A 16518-nucleotide genomic window follows, 5' to 3' on the forward strand; every position below is an offset into this window, starting at 1 on the left:
CTCCGCCTCCTCGGACATACGCCGCCGTAACACGTAACACACACGTAACACGTAACGTAACACGTAACAGTATGAACCCAAGGCTCGAGGCGCGCAAGCCTCAATAAGTGTTGTCATGGCACAGACAGGGCTGCTGCGCATGCCCTATGCACGTGGTGAAATTGGTAGCACATAAATAACGGAATGCAAGCTAACCACTGATACTTCCTCACAATGCCAACTTCACAGCAATATGTTTCCCACTGCCGTGAAGCTCTACCACATTTTGGCGGGAGCAGCAATGGGAGCCATGATCACACAGCATACAATATGAGATTGCTTCTGGTGCTGTGCTGAATTTATGCCGACAACTGTGCGGATTATATGCACAAAACACGGTATAAGCAATGCTAAGGAGAGAATAGCAAAGGCGGACCTTCGTTACTTTTAGTCTATAATGAACCAGTCTATGTGTGTCCCAGAATATACAAAGACAAGAACTTATGCAGACAGAAAACCACTGCTTGTGTTAACCATTTTTAATTCCTTCAACGAACCATCAACCGGCACATACTGTCACGCATGTACAGCAGAGTTCTCAAACATAAATACTGTACACTGCCAAAAAACATACCAGCAGAAAAAAAAAAGAAATTAGTGACTGCCTGTCATCTAATCAGGTCCCTCACATGCCTATCTGTGTGTGAGAGATGCCAACCTGCCAAACATATTAAAGCACATCTTGGATTTCTTTGCAACATATCATAGCCGCCATTTCGTGCGACTTGACACCTCGGGTAAAATCATCTGGGCTAAAGGTATCTTGAGCAATACAAATATACTGGTGTCAGTAACAAGCCCTGCATTAAAATAAAAGGAACCTGAAGCCTCTTTTCTTCAGCAAGTGACTTCGTCTGGTCACTTTTTGAGATTAGAGGCGAGCTGCCTTGCTCGAGATATAAAACTAGTCTATGTACACAAGAATCTCGCATATGCCACGCCACCACTGCACCTCAACAGAATCTCACTTAAGCCCACATGTGAATACAGCCTTGAAAAAGCAACTGGTCTGTTGGACGCAACTCATTGTGAAGTTTTCACTGTGGCTTGGCTTGGCATCCACGTGGTCTTCCTTCAACCTTTTAGACGCAGTCCATCATACTCCATTCAACACATAGCACTGGGCTGCATGCACAGACGCACGGGAAAAGCATCCCCCATTATTCTTACAAAGCTAGAGAGCCCTGGCAGAGGGCTTGAAAATTATAGCTGAATCTTAGTGGCACGACACATAGCAGCGATTTTGTAGCATCTAAAACTCCGTAAGGCCTCAGATAGCATCATGGGTTCTTCAGACAGCACCTCTCTCAGAAAAGCGCACTACTATTTGCAGCGGAAGCGCAGGTTGCATAGGCTCCACAGCAGCACACAATATGTCTGGATGAAGTAGCCACGAGTATAGCATGGCATCTAATTCAGTCAGCCTAAAAGGCTTGAATATAAGCACTCCTTCTAGTCATGTATGTTTATTTACATAAAGCGCTGAAACAGCATGAGGCCCAGACCTCACAACGATGGCACTGACTCCCCACTATGCTGCCTCTGAAAGTGTTTCAAGCACTAGCCGTGCACGAACGTTCGGATTCTCAGTAACTAAAATACAAACATTGAGGCACTGATTACTCTCAGCCCTGCTGAGACAGATAGGCCCATTCTCACGAGCACACACATAAAAGAAAGGGCAATATATAAAAACAAGCTCTCAGTGCCAGCTGTAAACAAGAGGACTACAACAATGCCTGACTACAAGGCATCCATGAGGCAGCGGCGAAAGAGGACATGAAATCAGGTGCAATGCCAACAACTGTGCACGAGAATATTTTGACCCGCATGTATCAAAGGCACACACAACAATGTGCAATCAAGCAACAGTGCACAGTAATAGGGTGACTGAAGGCACTCGGGTGAAGGTTGCAGTGCAGAAGACACTAGCTAGGCAAGTCTCATAGGCCAAGGTGCCTTAGCACAAGCAAGCTACGACCAGATGCAAGGTACTCGAATTTGCGCAGACTCATCATGCTGACCGGAGGCCACACACATTCAGCTGCCAGGCTGGCTCCGTGGAAACCTGCACAATACACATGGAAATTGCTCAAGATCGTCAGCGTAACAACAATGACAACAGGGCAGCAGGCATACAAGAAATGCAATCAACAGCAGCAAGTATTTCGAACACAAGGATTTCACTGTTTTAACTGACATGCCATTATAATTGCATTTTCCCACCCACGAGATGTCCAGTTGCATCTCCGTAAAATCTGCATTAATGCATCTGCATGAATTCAATACATGCATCAGCATAGTGCAAAAGTTCATGCACTAGCTGACTGGTGTTGACTCTGGGCATCTTTGATAACTGCTCAGACATGTCTCTTCTACTTTTCCAACTATATTATTAATTTTTTTCTGTGGCTACAGTTTGCCACTTTTTTAGCGTGGCATTTGACATCCCTGCCTGATGCTCATTGCAAATGCATATGGCATAATAAAAGGCCTGCCCAGCAGACACCCACAATCAGGCTAGTTATAGATGCAACATCCTTTGATCTCCTTCCTCATCAATATGCTGAATCTCTGTACATAAAAAAAAAACTAACCATCGCATGCAACACGAAGTACCCTGACACAAGTGAACTGCTGAAAACTCGCAATGCAAGTTTTCAACAAGGCAAGTTTTCAACAAGGTTTTTGCATTGCAAGGTCAACAAAAATGTTACAGGGACTCCTTATCATTAACTGAATCCCAAGTGTCCACCTGACAGAAAGTGGTAGCTGGTAAAAAGAGCTAGAAGTACAATAAATAAAGCAACGTACTGTAGCTAATTTGTAGGCAGCCTCAGTCTTGATGTCATTCTCTAGTGGTCACTTCTCGGGCCTTTTTCACTTTGGCATGATATCGGGTGCAAAGCCACGTTGGCACGACGAGAATCCTGTCCACGCTTAGCCAATCAACGAATACTGGAAGCTATATCACTGAAAGTGATTGATTGAGCATACGGCCCCTGTTAAGAACACCTCTGAAAAGTGCTCATGATGGCATGGTTCCTCTCCATAATAGCAAAACCAGGCTTTTCAAGATCATCTCAGAAATGATAAGCTAGGAAAGGAGTCTCCTATGGTAGGTCATTAATGATACTAGAAAATACCTGTTTAGATCTCTTTTGACGTTAGGCTTTCTTGGACTCTTTCCCCCACTTCGCATGGTTGGCTGTCTGGCAGAGTAAGACGTGCCTATCTAAGAAACAGTGCGATTTCAATGAGGGTCGATCCTGGAGACAAGCATAATTGAAGATAGTAATTTGATGCGATGGTTCTGATAGTGCACAATAAGTGTCCTCCCAAGTATTTGAATGTAGTTTGCAATGCGGGCCAATTATGGAGGCAATGAAACGTCAAAGTACGCATACACCTTGTATCATTATCCAAAAGAGGTATAATCAATAAGCGTCTCCACATCATACCTACCATGCCTACCAGAAAGCTATCGCTTAACTTTGAAAATCATCTTCCGGTGCTTTCCACCCAATTCTTGTGTACATCTTGGCAGAGCACCACACATATTGTAATAGCAAAGTTGAAGTGAACAAGAAGAGCCACTACACAGAAGATGATGACAAAACACTGCCATGCTCGAACTGTCTTTCATGTTGGTCAGGCCTGTGTTTTTGGTTGTATAGTATTTAATTGTAGTTGTGGACGACAAACTGATGTGGGATGTTGACGTTGAATTAATTAACCACTTCACAAAAGCTTTCCTTCATAGATTTCACCACATGCATTGTATGTAGATAATGTCTTATTGCAAGAGCAGCTATATGGACACTCCAGGCACATTTCTGCCATCGACATTGGCAGGAAGTTCTCTATAAAGTCCAAGGACGATAAAATCGTGGCCACACACTGAATGCTGGATGTGCGAGTGAAAGTGTGCGAGGGTGAGCAGGCGAGCGAATGCGGCTCAATCTCGTGTGTATGAGCGAGGAAGGTGGGGCGTAAGCACACCCTCTTCTGTCGTGCGTGAGGCACGGGGGTGAGGAGAGGGGGGTTCTTCGCCAGCGACTACTGCTTACAGCGCAGCCGTGCTGGCACCGTATCTTGAAAGCAATCTGCGATGTGGCCAAAGTGTGCGCCCACGCGGGCCTCATCTTCAAAGCAATCTCCAATGTCTGCAGAGTGCGCGTAGTGGCGGTAGCTTCATATGCACTGTGCTTTCAATGTTTCGTTCGCGTTTAAGCGAGAGATGCACAAAGGTCAATTCGCTCACTGCTGCTGCCACGATTCCTCACCCCAGTGTTTTGACAGCGAGTTTTGGTGGTCATCAAGCGAGATGTGTTCATGTTTACCTGTGCGTGCGTGACACTGTGCTTGTTCATTTAGTTAGCAAGCGAACGTCTACAATTTTACACGGCTGATAAAACAATTATCCTTGGTTTGTATAGCTATCTACTAATTTGCTACCGCAATCAGTGCTTTGCATTTCGGGCGAACCTGAGACGTTTTTCCTTTATTTATTATTGCACCTAACTGGGAAGAACTACGAATATTACAGGAATATATTAAAGACTGTGGGAAGCACTCGAGCGCGTGGCGCATGTAGCTGCATGCTTAGGTGCCACTTCGTTATCATCGATTAAACGCTAATGGCTTGCCATAACTGAATGCATAGTTTTTCCTTTTGTTGTTATCGTTTGAAATAACCGAGGAGCTTCACCTAACTAAATATTTCTCGTGCAGCTCAATTTCTTTGAAGTCAGCAGAAAGGAAGTTTTTTTAACGTTCCCGTTTTTAAACACCATTCATGCTATTTTTCTGCTTTTTGCCTAGCTTAAGCAACGTGACTATCATATATTTCCTCGAACGTCAAAAGTCTACACTTCACTTTTTCTTTCATGCTCACAAACACAATCTCGGGACCTGACATAGCTAAAGCAATAGGACTTTTCTGTAATTCTATTGAAGACAATGTCACACAATAATTCGACTTAAGCGGCACAATCTAACAAGAACCCAACCACAATTATAGCCAAAAGTGCAGTTCATATAAAGCATGCAGGAGGCAGAACATAACACAAAAAATAATGGTTCCCACTAGGAAACAAGAAAATACACGGATTAACTACTTTCGCAGCCCACATACCACAATCTTCATTTCTAAATAATAAGTTATATTCCTACATTTTGAATAGTTCACAGCATACACAATTTGCAGTTTCATTTCAAAGATGGAAAACAGAAACAATGCAAAAGCAGCTAACAAACAGTATCAGTCACTAATTAGTCCTTCCACAATGGCCTTCCACAACGTATTGATGAGCTTATAGTAGTGGGATTCCCGCTAGACATTTTCCGATAATTTTACTAAGAGGCCATTTGCCATCCTTGTGTTATTTCGGATTTTACTGTATGAGCGGCACCTACCTTTTTCAGGGAGCCCTTGCCACCGAAGTTGCGGATCTCATCCATGAGGATGTCTCTGGTGCCAATCACAGAAGCCTGAGGATTCCTGGCTGCACTCTGTAAATTCAACTGGCCTCCAGTGGTCACCTTACGAGGTCCATCACATTCAGACGTTGATCGCTTCACAGCGGCCGCACTGCTGCGTTCTGGCTGGTTCGTGTTGTGAGCCTCCTTTACCTCAGCAGCACTGGCATGCCCATTCACTTTGACCACAGAGTGAGCAGAAGCCAAAGGTTCCACAGTGACGCCGGACTTTAGCGTGGCCTGCACAATGCTTGGCTTGTTGTTACTGCAACTGGCATTCTCTGTGACGTGCAGGTGTTGCTCCGACATTGCACTGGGCTTCTTTGCCAAGCGAACAATTTCACTTTGGAGGTACGGTGGAAGGGAACGCCGGTCTGCCACACTGCCCTGCTGACTGCTTGTGGAACTTTCTGAGCTTGCATGCACAGTGGTCACAGTTACCCTCCCTTTGTCGGAAGGTCTTGACAACTGTAGCTGCTGCGCACTTGTGGTCACTGACAATTCCTCATGGGGTGTGGCCTGATCCTGAGATTGGGACAGCTTTTGTTGCAGCGAAACCTCTTGTGACAGCTTCTCAATGGCTTCCGGAGAAAATCCACGCACCACGGGTGCTGCATACAGGATCCCTGTGGGCTTCTTTATGTCAGGCTTAGGTTTCGCCTGAGGCTTTCCACCTGAATTCACCACTGTCCTTGCAGAGCCCTCGTGTTGTTTGTTTGCTTTGCTCACCTTCTCTTCTACGCCTTCCAAGCCTCCGACAGCCCTTTGGCGGTTCAGTGCGGTGCTTACGGATGCGGTGGCTCTCTGATCTTCTCTCTGATCCTTCCATGTGCCGAAGCTCACAACAGGTGCAGTCATGCTTTCTGCAGAATCTGGCTGTTTGAAAGCTCGGCTGCGCTCCTCGATGAGACTTAGCGGCCTCACCGGCTTCACTCTGGGCAGTGTGGAAACTCGAACTTCATGTTGACCATTAACAGCCGAGCTGCTGCAAGCTTGTGGCTGCTGTGAAGCTGCGACAGCTGGTGGCGCCACAGCACTTGGCACTATTTTCTTGTCTTCGAGCAAATTTTGGTTTGATTCCAGTTGTTGCGTCCAGGCCACAAACTGTTCCTGAAGCCTCGCATATTCGCTCAGCAAGATGTCTTTCTCTTCCTCAAACTTAAGCTGCACTGTCTCTCTCGGTACCTGGGAAATGCTGTGGCTGGCACGGAGGTCTGCTGTGGACACCGACTGCTTGCTGCTATGCTTCAGTGCTTGACTGTCACTCTCCCAGCTGCCAATTTTCACTGTAAATGTGGCTTCCCCCTCGGGCACTTGCTTCCCATCAGGTCGCATTAAGCTTGCAGACACCCCAGCCTTAGGTGCAACTGCACGCTGTGCACCACTACTAGCACTGCTAGGTGAGATGACTTTGATATTCTTGAACCTCTCATAGTTTGGCTTGATGGAGTCACCACTATAGATGTCATCTACAACCTCTGTCTTATAGGACCCTAATGATCCTATGGAGAAAGAAATTGGGCCACCAACAACACTTCGAGGTCGTGATGTTTTTTCAACATCCTGCCTTTGACTCGGCTTGGTTTGTTGCTTGGGGGCAGAGGCCTCACATTTTTTGACCACTGGTAATCCTTCATCTGAAACCTCCCAGACAATTTCCTCAATGTGAACTGTCTTTTCTGCAGCATTTGGATAGCTGCTCATCTTGACAAGCTCTTGTCGATCCAAAGAGCTTGTTTGTGATGTCTCGCGACTCTTTCCTTGGGTATTTTCTACTACAGTACAGTTGCCTTTTGGGGCATCTTCACAGCAAGGACCAGAACGAAAGCATTCCAAAGATGATGTTTGCACATTTGTTTTAGTTTGACCTCCTTTTTTCCCCTGATTGACAACAACTGTTTGAACAAAGACCTCTTCTTCAGGTACAGAGCTGGGCAGCTCCTCTTGCACTTTACAGGCGCTCGTTTCCAATTCTGGCTCAGGCACATTGTGTGTTGCTGGAGCAGAAGTGTCTGTTTGTCTTGAGGACACCTTGACTTCCTTGAGACGATAAATTTGCAAGCTGTCCCTGCGAGGCATTGGCTGATTTGTGATCACCGAGGCACTTTCGTCTGACTCTTGATCTTGATCAGGGACGTTCGACTGCAATAGTACAGGCTCCTCTGAGTTGACTGCCGACAAACTGGATGTTTCTGAGCTACTGCCTTCATTGGAAGGTTCAGACTGTTGTTCTTTCTCCACATCTTTGACTGTCTCCTCTGTAAGTGTCTTCGCAGAGCCCTGACACAACACTGTTTCTTGAAGCACCACAGATTCAACTATCATTGCGGTCGTTGCAGAAGTTACTGGAATGGGGGTATCTTTCTGCTCACATTTCACATCATTTTGGTCCAACGCGCTGTTGCTGATGTTCCGTGTTTCAGTGCTCGTGCTGGGGGTGCTGTCCCTGCTTCCCAGATCATCAACAAGCCCACTGTCATCTCTCGAAAGGTCACTCTTCGGTGATTCTGGCTGCGGAGACTCTGTTTTTGTTATGCTTTTGGAGGAAGGACTCGTCTCGGAAGCACCACCCGCTCTTGTTCGAAATGGTGATGGTGGCTCAGGAATTGTGTACTCCCATGATGCACTGTCAGAAACACAGGCTGAATTGTCTGCTGCCAATGAATCAGGATCCTCTATTGAATCGAATGTGGCATCGATGTGAGAAAAAACCAGCTTCTTCAAGACTGTTTCATCATACTGGATTGATCCATCATCTACAAAGAGAGCAAAACAAGAGGACTGTGTAAGTATGGTTAATATAAGTCACAATGGAATGAGTAGGCAACAAAGCATCTCGACACTGTTGTTATTGTCGTAATCTAAGTGGAACTTTCTCAATATTCAGATGTTTTAAACGTGGCCAAGAGCTTTCTCTTGCTTGAATAAAAGAATGCATATTCAAGACTTCTCCAAGGCACTGTTCTTAGCTTCTTTTCAATTGACAATAGCTTAAAAGTGAAATTTATTTAGAACTGACTGAATAATTATCCCATCTGAGAACATCTGTATGAGACATGCAAATGTTTACCTCAATATAACAACCTGAATTGCACAGGATATTGAAAAGAGTGAAATGCATTAGCGTTCAAAGACCCCTTCCTGCTTTTCATGCTTCCCGGCAACTGCAGCTTATGTAACCGTAACGTTTATAGGGAAATGCTGGCTGCAAACGCTATGCACAAAGGCGAGCTTTCTGGTAGAAATGCGGCCTCTTGCGTGTGTCCATCTCCTGTTATTGTTTCACACTTTTAATATTTCATTCTGAAAAGAGCTAACATAAAGGACATGCGGTGTCTGTGTTTTTTTCCATTACACTTGTTTATGTGCTGCCGTTCTCAAAATTTCGAGGAATAACTTTGTAAAGAATGAAAGACAAGGTATAAGCAACTTTGGCGGTAGAGAAGTGGTTGGGTATGCGTGGTTCTGATTTTGGTTCGAAATTCTTTTTGCCAAAGCGACGTCTAATGCTGACGCAGGACGCCGACGGCGGATTTTTTGCGACATGCGCTCCTTAACGCTGTCGCATTAAAACAGTTCAGCTAGTAATAACAAAATGCATGAACTTCTCATTGTGATAAATATGTTAAATATAAGAAAGAAATAATGGAAATTATATAGCATGCGCCATAAAGCCAAGGTTCAAAAGCTGCATGAAGCAAAGCACTGCCAGTGAAGTTAACAACATGCAGATGTAGACACAGTGTTCAAACTTAAGACAGATTTGAGCAAATTTTAAGTAGCAGTGATTGCAGGCACAAGAAACAAATCACGCTTAGCTTGTATGCGTCAGTGGTTTTGTATAAAACAAGTCACCACTGATGTGCATTGGCAAAACAGAGCGTGGAGATTGCCGAAATTCCGTTGATTGCTCCACAACTATCAAAACACAGCCCCTGCTACGTGACGCTACAACTGAGACTGTGGCAATCTGGTCCCATCGTGTTCTGCGGTCATTGAAGCACGCGTGGCCAAGGCTTGATAAGTGAGCAGCACTCGCGATCAAAGGGGAGTTTGCTTGGTGCCAGTGTGGAACGTGTGCGAGCCGCGTGCCCCGTCAGGGTCAAGGTTCACCATCTAGTGCTCGAGAATGATTGCTGATGTCACCGAGCTTGTTGAAAGATTATTGGGGACTTTTTCCTAGTGCAGTGCAGTTCATCTTTCTCTAAAATTTGAATTAATAAACAGCATTCATTTCGTTCCTGAGACTGCTCCTGCTAATGACTGCTCTGGGTGAGGGCTGCTTGTGACACCTACCAAGAAGCCAAGTCGCTTCAAGAGTAACAACTGCTGATGAAAGCAGGCTAGTGGTACAGCAGGGTGACAAAGAGTAAATCGTTTGGTTCTTTTGCTATATTTAAATTCCTCAAAGAGTGCAGCTGTGATACAAACGATCCTTTCTGTTAGAGCATAGGTAACACCAGACTGAGGTTGTCGGTTGAGAAGGCAAGTTCAGTTGATGTGTGTATGCACCATGGTCATGTACTGGCAAAATTATCGAATGCACTGCCTGAAAGCAAAGAATATATGCATTACATTGAGCAACATGTGCATACACACTACTACAGAAGCAAATATGGAAGGCCAGCATCTGAAGCCATGCCCTCATGTGCCATCCCTTGTAGATGTCATCCTTCTTTACATGTAAAATAATCTCAAATGCAGTGGCATTTAGAGAGCTCACAGCCTATCCTATATGAGGGGCAGTTTCTCACTTGATGTTAGGCTGATGTCTCTATCTCTGTCGGTCCAGCAAAGGATCAGTCTTAAAGGGGCCCTGAACCACTTTTTATCGAAGCAAGGAAGGTATTTGAAGTGAAAATAAGCTACTATTTCAAAAATACTTTTCCACAAAAAAGTACTTCAATGTCTTCAGCAAAAGTGGAGTTATTGGCAAACACAGCCTCCGCTGTGCTCCCATTCCTTCTTCAATGCCCTGCACTGTGAAGGCTACAGCACAGTGCACACAATGCTCCGCCTTCTAAATGACATCGTGGCGTGCAGTTTAAATTTCATTTTGGAGATGCCACAACTTGTGCCTTTGGTGCCTACAATGCACTAAACATAAGCCAAATGCGGTTGTCCTCAGCGAGCTGCAGTACGCTTAGCCAGTGGACTTGTGGTGGCACCCCGATGCAGCCGAAATATATATGCCAGGTACCTGACCGTAGCTTGATATCAGCTATCGGTCAATAGCAGCCGTGTAAGGGAATGACGAAATAAAGCATCCGATGACGAAATAAAGCGTCCAGAAGAGAATGAGGACAGGGCGTTTTGTTGAAAAAAGAGCGTTTGAGAGAAAGGTGACTTCGTGATCCGCTTGCGAGGTCCACACATTGCGTATGACAGCGAAACTTGACTGAGATGTTCACAGCAGCGTATTCCACCTGCGGACTATGTTATTTCACCAAGCCCTTGGGGTGGTTCGAGCCCCCTTTAAAAGCACTGCCTTGCCACTTCAGCCTGTCCACTAGTTAGAATACACTGTCTTAGTCAAACGTTGTCATGCCACTGTGACTGATGAGAAATGCTACTCGCTGAACCCTACCATCGACATGCTCCATACCATGGGCCACCCATAATGATAAAAATGGAGGGAGAGGGCTAATTTCACAGTAGCTACCAAGCCCTCTTTCATAGCAGAATTCCTCTTTACCTCCTTTATTTATTCATTTCCATCACATGTAGCCAGGAAAATGTGCTAGCCACAGCAATTCTGTGCAGCAGAGGAGACTTATCTGACATTCACTATGCAAAGTACTGAGTAAAGAATTTTGTCCAAGTGCTAGTTGAAGACCAGAAAATGCAGTCCAATTAATCACAATACGTGTGAGAACTCAGCTGTGGTAGCTGGGATCAGCAGCTGAGATATCATTCAACCGTCAGGAGAGCACTACAAGCCAATGCTGATGTTGTTGTCTCAGCGAAATAATGTAGCATCTTAATTAACCCAGGTGTTGCTTATCAATCAAGTAGTGTGCAGACCAAGAGGCAACGTGCACATCAAACAGGCACATGCTTCTCATGCAAATGTGCAAGGTCACGCAGAAAGGAAAAAAATGGCAGAGGCATGTGGAAGTTCGCGAAAGCCAACACCAGTGGAGTGAGTAAACCTTCTGGGGCAGGCTGCCAAAGTGGAATGGTTAGTAGCCGTGGTTTGGGGACAGGGCCTTGGTTAGGGTTCCCTTGGACCAGGTGGTTGTGTGCCGGAGATTCCGAGAAAGGTGACGGTGGGGGCACGAGACTGAGCTCTCTGAAGTGTAGCTGTTCACCTTTCTTGTCAACAGCCGGCGATGATGGCTCGGCAAGTCTTTCTGGCACGTCTGGGTTGGCAGCTGAGAGAAAACATGCAACAACAGCTGATATTAGATTATGCCACATTACAATCTCAAAAAGACAGTGACCTGTTATGAAGTGGAAAGGAAAAAAGAACAAGCTCAACAGAGAACTCTTTCTCTTTTACATGTATGCCTGTAACAGTCCAAGACAGCTTGCACTGCACATAAGCTACAAGTTAGGGTAACAGACATCCATGTGTGGAATTCAAGGTAGGTCAAAGGATACTTGGAACTTACATTCTTATAGTAACGCAGAATTGAAGGAAACACACATGCAAAGAAAAAAAGTTATACACACAGGACAAGCATTGGCATTTCTTTGTGTCCATGTTTTGTTTCAATACAGCACTGCTAATATGATTACAAGCTCTAACAACCAGCCAGCCCGCCTCTCTGCCTTGACAGTTAGTTGGAAGATCCTGAGTTACAAAGAAACTAAACAGGACCTACCAAGAGGGATAACTGAGTCTGCTACCAATATCTCAACCACAGGATGACTTCTGTCAAGGCAAAGTGGTTGAGCCCACTCATGGAAACAGTGGTACCAGACTGGGGGTCCCCTTTCTTTTGCTCTCCTTTAGTTGGCATGCAGACCTTGTGATGGCTCAACAGGCACCAACACTTTGGGCCGTGGCAGCTGTGTGTTGGAGCCTCATGCACCTGCTTCTTACGAGAGGGCTTTTTCTTCATTATGTGCACAGAAGGAAGTTGTGTCTCATTCTCACCAAGTTGGGGCACTCCAAAGAATAACAGTTAACAGAGTTGCATATCCACCCTCATGTTCGGCTGGTTTACTTGTAACATACAGTGCATTTATTTCGGAGCAAACGGACCTTTTAAAAGGTAACATACATTGTGCTGAGCCAGATGGAACCTTCATTTGAAGAATTTGCATAGTTCAACCAGTTAACATTTTAATAGTATGTTCATTTCAGAAAGTTTCCCTTCAAGTTCACAAGTTCCCACTAAATCTGTCAATTAGCACCTTAGAAAACACAAACACAAGGCCACCACATTTCCTGTTTTGCGACAATGAGCGTGCATCTGCCTGAAACACTTAGCAATATCTGGTGGGGCATCTGACGTTTAGGTCACCATTATGCATTGGTTCAGCAGTAGTGCAATAAGCCTGTTTTATCACAGAACAACTGCGCGATATTATGGAGTATGCAGCGGTGCCGTGGGTAAGCACAAGCAGCTCTAAAGAATTGGTTGGTGATTTATATCCAAAACTTGTTGCAAGAGAAGTGCACTCACCAAAAGCACTTTTATATGCAGTAAAAGCATCTGTTACTTCCAACTGCTATCGCTGAGAATTAGTCCTTTTCTTCAGGTAGTCAAGCCGGCAACCACTTCAAGGGGCCCTGAATCACCCCTCAGGCTTCTGAAGTAACATATTTTCGCGGATAGCATACGCAGCTGTGAATATCACAGCCAAGTTTTGCTGTCGTACGTGGTGCATGGAGCTCGCAAGTGGATCATGAAGTCAGCTTCCTCTCAAATGCTCTCTTTTCAACAGAAGGCCCTGTCCTCACTATCTTCTAGACGCACTACTTCGTCATCGGACATATTTCATCATTCCCTTAGACAGCTGCTATCGGCCGACAGCTGACATCGAACTGCGGCCGGCTACATGGCGTAGATACCGCGGCCGCTGTGGGGTGCCGCCACAAGTCCACTGGCTAAGTGCACTGCGGCTCGCTGAAGACAACTGCGTTTGGCTTATGTTTAGCGCGTCATTGGCACCAAAGGCAGAAGTAGTGGTGTCAACGTTAACATCTAAAATGAAATTTGAACTGTGTGCCACGGTGACATTCAGAAGGCAGAGCATTGTGGACACGCCCCAGTGTGCCGCAACCTTCGCAGTGCAAGGCACCGAAGAAGAAACGGGAGCACAGCAGAGGCTGTGTTTCACTGCCAATAACTCCGCTTCTGCTGAATGCATTGAAGTACTTTTTGCGGCAAAGTATTTCTGGAATAGCCTATATTCACTTCAGATGCCTTTCTTCACTTCAATAAAGAGTGGTTCAGGGTCCCTTTAAATGGTTGGTGCTGCGCCGATAAAGTCCTCTTCACAGCGGCTTGAGGACATGTTGGCAAGCCAGGGCAGTGGAATGAATGTGACGGCTTTACTTACACCGATAACCACAGAGCGTTAGACCTGCAATTCTTTTCTTCAGCTTTCTGTGTGCTGTATGGCCATTGTGAAAAGGACTACATCGGTGAAGCATAAAGATAATGGGGAGTGAGCTCTGTTGTATCCCACAATAAGCTGCGACAATCTTTTTCTCACTGATCGAGATCACTTGCAAGATACTAGCCTTGTCTTCAAGTGCTAGTTAGGACCACTGTAGCACTTGGCACTACAGTTAAATCTTGGTATAAGTAAGTCATTAAAATCGACAGTTGCCTTCATTATATTGAAATTTGAACTTTTATGCACATAAGTATAGCTGCTGATGGATTTTTGTTGCACGGAAGGGGCTGCAAGATTTTCCAATTTATTGGGTAATCAAAAAAAGCAAATTTAATGAGGAAAAAATTCACTTCGTTGAATTTGAGAGTTGGCAATGAAAGATATGGTTTCATGCTGTATCAACAATATCTTCACATTGGTGGTACGAAGTGAAGCCAGTCACACTTTTGCACGTGCTCCACCCCTGTGGCTGATGGTGTCACCTACAGTGGGACGACGCTATCGTAGAAAGTGCCGGCAGCGGGGATCAAATGCTTCATCTGCTTCTCACTTCAATGCGTCTCCAGAGCTCAAGATTGTGCAACCTCCAGTACTAAATGTGTGGGAAGACAGAGCACATGATGCCACGCCATCTTGGCCTGCCCACTCATTGCTCTCTGCATGCCTAGCAGATTACGTGTAAAACAGGGCGCATGGGCTGCGTGTGCTCTCGGCCACACTGACAGCCATGTGCAGCCATGTCCGCGCTAGAAAAAGATACGCGCGCCAACCTCAGAACCACAGAAGTTCCCATTTATTGTCTTGGTATTCCTTCGCGGCGACAGTAAAATTTTGTTATGTTGAAATTGTGTATAAGCACACATTGTTATACTGAGGTTCTAAATACATGCCGTTCCATAGACATGAAGTTATAAAAAATTAAATACTTCATTATATCAACAATTTCCTTATATTAAGTGTTAACTGTACCAGCTCTATTGCCTTTACTGCTACTCATGCTTGTCACTTGCCACATGGCAGCAACAAGAACATCAAGTCGAGTGCTGACGCAATTCACATGCAATACATGTGCCCGCTAATGCCTCTGATCAGCATCGCACTCGCCAGCTTACGGTTTCCAAGATCTGGTGGCACATCTCGGAGGTTACGAAAAGCTAAATTTTCAACTTCCAGAACAGACACTGCTCCGCTTCAGTGGCCTCTATCTTCCATGCTGCGCGCAATTTAGCAGGTGCACCCACAAATACCCGAATGTAATTCAACCGTTTCACTGCTGGCTCACACAATAGTCTCAATTTATTGACTCGCCCTCCCTTTGCAGCAGCAATGCGATTTTGTTACATTGAAATCATGGATAAGCATGCTTCCTTATATAGCAGACGCCCGTTAATTTGATTCTGGTTAATTCAATTTTTCAGTTAATTCGATTTCGACTGGATGTCCCAGCCAAAGCCTATGCATTTCTATGGGCCCAAATTTTTATTATTTCGACACTAAAATTGGCCTTCGTCGGATAACTTGAACTTGGCCAGTCAGCACACACAGCCTGACCCCTATGGTTACCCCCCCCCCCCCCCCATTAGCAACCCCTCTAGAAAAAAATTGGCTGAAGGCTTAGCTTGGTTAAGCCTGGAAGTTTGCGAAAGCAATACCCTTGGCTGCGCCTTGGTTCGGCTGATGGTGTGGACATGGTTGCCCTTTGTTAAACTTATGGCTATACATCATCCGACATAGCGCAAGGCAGCGCGCCGACCACTGCGAGGAGCTGAGCTGTAGCCCCATTTATCCTCCTAGCGTGACGTCACACCAGCGAGCGCCCTCTCTCGGTAGCGCCACAGCAGCGGCGCGCAAGGCTTCGCCTCCACCATCGATGCCGCGAGCTGGGGCCCCGTTTCTCGGTCTGGCGTGACGTCACACGGTCACGTGATGCACAGCTGTGTAAGTAGGCGCCACGACCACCAATGGGCCGAAAGTGCGAGCAGTATTGCTTTCGCAATAAAATTATGGGCTATTACGTACCAAAACCACAATCCAATCATGAGGCATGCTGTAGTGGGGGACTCTGGAAATTTGGACCACCTCGGATCCATTAATGTGCACCTAACTTTAGATACATTGGTGCTTTCGCATTTCGCCCCCCTAAAAAATGAGGCCGCCGTGGCCGGGATTTGATCCCGTGACCTCTTGTTTAGCAGCCCAACACCATAGCCACTAAGCAACCACGGCGGGTTCACCCCTTTAGTTGCAATGTCTGTCTCAGCAAAGCTTAAGGGACAGTGAACGCGATGAACACACGTCATCTCCCGTCGAAAATGACTATTTTCAGCCTGCCCTAAAAATATTTTCAAGCAATAACCGTGGATCACAATGTCTGATTACAGTATTTACCCAATGCAATGCATGCTTTTTTTCTTATTATTATTT

General features: G+C 45.5%; 1 protein-coding gene across 5 annotated transcripts in view; it reads right to left on the reverse strand.

Annotated features, from left to right (window-relative positions):
* Positions 1 to 503: 503 nt before the first annotated feature.
* The window catches only part of LOC126541686 (uncharacterized), a 219438-nt gene continuing 203423 nt past the window's right edge, over positions 504 to 16518 (reverse strand). For 3 of the 5 annotated variants that reach the window (XM_050188565.3, XM_050188564.3, XM_050188563.3), the window contains exons 8-10: positions 11673 to 11894; positions 5458 to 8276; positions 504 to 2107 (exon numbers count right to left, since the gene is read on the reverse strand). In XM_050188565.3, coding sequence (XP_050044522.2) covers positions 2054 to 2107; positions 5458 to 8276; positions 11673 to 11894 — 3095 coding nt within the window. In that variant the 3' untranslated portion in view covers positions 504 to 2053. The remainder of the gene's footprint in view (positions 2108 to 5457; positions 8277 to 11672; positions 11895 to 16518) is intronic. The other 2 variants (XM_050188566.3, XM_055076843.2) reach the window with 2 other exon arrangements.

The sequence above is a fragment of the Dermacentor andersoni genome, chromosome 2 (genome assembly GCF_023375885.2).
Source record: "Dermacentor andersoni chromosome 2, qqDerAnde1_hic_scaffold, whole genome shotgun sequence".
Taxonomy (NCBI): Eukaryota; Metazoa; Arthropoda; class Arachnida; order Ixodida; family Ixodidae; genus Dermacentor; species Dermacentor andersoni.